The 4,130-nt window shown below is 35.3% G+C and overlaps 1 protein-coding gene across 2 annotated transcripts; it reads right to left on the reverse strand.

The window, feature by feature from the left end:
- Positions 1–1,677: 1,677 nt before the first annotated feature.
- LOC131151075 (probable CCR4-associated factor 1 homolog 7) lies at positions 1,678–3,372 on the reverse strand. Of its 2 annotated transcripts, XM_058102256.1 has the most exons (2): positions 2,985–3,372; positions 1,678–2,729 (listed from the first exon to the last, which is right to left on the reverse strand). In XM_058102256.1, exon 2 carries the CDS (start codon positions 2,633–2,635, stop codon positions 1,925–1,927), a length of 711 nt encoding a protein of 236 aa, XP_057958239.1. In that variant the 5' UTR covers positions 2,636–2,729; positions 2,985–3,372; the 3' UTR covers positions 1,678–1,924. The 2 variants fall into 2 exon arrangements, with proteins under 2 accessions (XP_057958239.1, XP_057958237.1); XM_058102254.1 differs by having other exon boundaries at positions 1,678–3,366.
- Between the last annotated feature and the right edge of the window lie 758 nt (positions 3,373–4,130).

The following is a 4,130-nucleotide window of genomic DNA, read 5'->3' on the forward strand; positions in this document are numbered from 1 at the left end:
TGAAGAATGCCGCTATCCAAGACACAGATGGAAAAGCCATTTTCTCCATGCCATGAGATATTTCCCATCTCTTTCCATCTAATCAGAAACAGATTTCAAGTGCTTTGCAAAATTGGTATGAGGCTTCATTGTGACCCTAAGCAAAGAGATGTTACATAGATGTTAATATCAGCCACAGTTACTCTTCATATATTCAATAATTAATACAAGTTGCATGACCTCTTGAATAAAGGACAATCATGAATCATGAAGCTAATCAGGGTCCCAAAAGGAAGTTTCCTCAAACAAGAGGACTGCAACAAGCTTGAGTGTGGTAGTTAACACCAAGATGAGATAGCTAGACTGACAAAATGTGGAGCAAATATTTCGTATGTTATAATATGTTAAATTCCTCATAAATCAACTATGTGCATTTCAAGAGCATGATGACCATGTTATGACACTTGACACTTGAGAAATACATCCTTCCAACATAAATACCATGCTTTCATACTATACACATTTCAGATATTGAATTGTTGGGCAGAGACAGAGAGATAAGTGAAGTTACACTGCAATGCAAAACTCAAAACTCTTAATACTGAGTAGAAAGAGCACAATGACAAAAAAATTGCATTCAGTAAACATCATATATATACAAAGGATTTCCCGCAAGCAACAGATATGGTAAAAGTTCTGAACATTTTTATACAATAGTTAGCTCAGATACAATGGAATCATCATGCTTACCACCAGCCTGCTCACCTGCAAATCTTTTGTCTCGACCATAAATATTATCATCTTCTTGGAACCCCAAACTCTAGCACTGAAACTCCTGGACTTATCTCTGATTAAAATCCTCCAGAGATAACTTCTGATTTATTTTTGTTGCAGAGGATTTTTTTTTGGGGGGGGGGGGGGGAGGGGAGAGAGAATATATATATATTTTTAAAAAATGAACATGAAATGAAGACCGCTCCGGAGGGAGGGGCTTGTGGGATCCACACTGTTACCCAATTCACTTGAAAAGTGTAACCAATCTCCTCATAATAATACAACATACTTATGTGTTTGTGTGAGCACAGAAGTACGTACTTATGCACGTATGTATGTACGCTATGCATATACATGTGTATGAGTAAATTAGAAAACAAAAACAAAAACAAACTCATAGAGGTCATATCTTTACAAGAAAACCCCCAGGACAAAAATGACACAAATATAGGCATAACACCCACACAAAGCTCCCATGACGTATCAGGGTCTGTGGAGAGCATAATATATGCAACCTTACCTTAACTTTCGGAGATGCTGCTTCTGTGAATGTAACATCCTTATCATTGGCTCAAGACTCACCCCCATAAGCTCACATAAATATAAGCAAATCTAATTAATTAAACCTAACACATTTGGGTTAGTACCACCCTTGACCCTAATCACAAGAATTGGTTTCAAAATAGGATTAAACTTCAGTTTGCTTCCCATTATCTCTCTCTCTCTCTCTCTCTCTAACACACACACACACACACACACATACACATCTCTAGAAGAATAAGTTGAGACCACAAAACAAAATATGGATACTATTAGAGATGCTATAAGACAAGCATGCTAGCCAAGATAAGAAACCCAATGTCACACACACACTATTGTCAACAAATACACTCAGGAACACAATGATAAGAAAGTCACTAGAAGGAGTTGAAGCTCGTTAATTTTGTTCTTCAAACACTAACTGCAATAATATACAGAAAACTCAAGTTACAACGGCTGGTAAGGGTTTCAGTTACACAGGAATTTCAAAGATGGTAAAAAGCAAATAAAGGAGAAAATCTATAACTAAGCAGCAATCATTTTGCCAATTGTGTACAACGAACAATGGAACTCTCAAACCCAAGTAGTCAAACAAACACTAAGCATTATTTTTCTTCAATAATTTATGTTTTTATTGAGTATTCTGTCCATTCTCAACACCAAGACCATACAGAACACCTGCATACTTCTCAGTTGAACCGTTGAAGAAATTGTCTTTCAACTTCATGAATGTGCAGGAAGTGAGCAAACTGTCTGACCCTGCTTGATGGCAAACGCCAATCCTCTCCACTTCCAACAATTCTGCAAGCTTGTTCAATCCACCATGTAGACTATTGCAAAACTTCATCAAATGCTTGATATCATATACCATTGGGAAATACATATTGATCTTTTCAAAAAACCCAACTTGTGTTTCAGGTAGACTACGGCGTGTTAATAGCTTGAGCAAATACCCAAAATCATATCCACTATGGAATGTAACCCAACGCACCTCTTCATTCAACACAATACCGGAAGACATCAACAGCTCACCAAACCGAATCACATCAATGCCATTTTCATTATTCTTCTTAAAATCAATCCCACATTGACGCAACAATTCGATTGAATCATTTGCGAAGATATCTTCCCCAACATTGAATTCACGAAAATTAAATTGCCAAATGCAGTATTTGTCGGTTCCACATTTGGGAAGATTTCCATTTGCATCCGAAAATGTAAGGCCCAATTGAATCAGTTTCAACATATCGACGTTGTCCCTCAAAGTTTGATAGTTATACTCACTGATATTCTTGAAATTGCCCACAGGACGAAGCACAACACCAGGAAACTCTGTGTCCATCGCAATGTAAGGGAAATCATCGACAATTTCGCGGATCAACAAGAACTCTGCTTCAAGATTATTATCCCACACCTCGCGAATTTGAATCGAATCGCTTTTGGGAAAAATCGACATTCCAAAAACACCAATAAAGGGACACGGAGTGAATAAAATTATCAGTCAGATATCTGTTAGTGAACAAACATTGAGAAATGGGAAACCCTAAAAAAGAGCTTTAATGATTTAACCAGATCTGCAATAATAACACCGAAACAACCCCTCTTTAGCTTCCGGAGCTCGAAATCAACAGCAAGCTAAAGAAAGCAATCAATCGATACAAAGCAAGAATAATCCGAAGAAGAGATCCAACCTTGAATTTGTGATATTGCGGATTCGGATGAGCAGATCTTGATCTTTCGAGTACTGATTTTCTGGGTCAACCTCGAAGCGTCCTCAAGAACTAGAGAGAGAAAGTTCGTAGAAACAGTTTAGAGAGAAGACGATTGATCTGGCGTTTGCTGGGTCGCCCGCGGTTTAACGGAACGCGAAGAGCCGAAGACGGAGAGAGAGAGAGAGAGAGAGAGGAGTGTGACGTTGCCAAAGTTATACTGAATGGAGGCGAGGCTAGGCGTGCAAACGAGGTCGTTTTGTTCTTCTGCACTCACTAGACGACGACGTTTTCCGCTGTTTCCCCGGCCTGCAGTCAATATTGGCACATTTCCTCGGCAGCCAGGCGTCGACCCGGAAGCTTCTTCGACAATTAAAAAGCGAAGTTGTACTCTATTTGTAGCTAAGCGGTACATAAATGTACTACTAAATTAATTAAAATTTTATATTATTTTATTTAATAATTTATAGGAAATATATATTTTTTTACAAAATTTGAAAATAATTATTTTTATGCATTATATGTTATGAATTTATAATTTTTTTTTGTATTCTCATTTATTTTACGATAACTAGTCGCATGTACGTTGCACATATTTTATGACTTTTTAGATATTTTTGTGTATGATATAATATTCATAAATTTCAAAATCTTGATTTTATAAATGAAAAGTCATCATATGAAATCAGATAGTAATAATAATATATAATTTTGTATAATTAACCAATAAATAAATTAGATAATATTCGTGTTTTGTAAATGTTTACATAAAAAAATAGTCATTAAAAAAAACTTATAGCTACTATTGTACATTAAGAGATAATAATTAAAAGATATTTAATATTACATATAATAAGATCAAATAAAATTTCAATACTTAAATAATAGTGTCATTCTTAGTTATGATAATGGTAATTATTATATGCGTGTGCTTTGCGTTTTAAAGAACTGTAACAAAATCATCGAAAAGATAAACAGTTAAAATATGAACTTACAATTAGTAGGTTTTTTAAAATAAAATTTTCACATAAAATTGCGACTACACACTTCTTGAGTGCATATATTTATTTTCTGCATGCTTTTTCTAACTATTTATGAAATATTCAATATCAAATGTATATAACAATG

The sequence above is a fragment of the Malania oleifera genome, chromosome 3 (assembly GCF_029873635.1).
Source record: "Malania oleifera isolate guangnan ecotype guangnan chromosome 3, ASM2987363v1, whole genome shotgun sequence".
NCBI lineage: Eukaryota > Viridiplantae > Streptophyta > Magnoliopsida > Santalales > Ximeniaceae > Malania > Malania oleifera.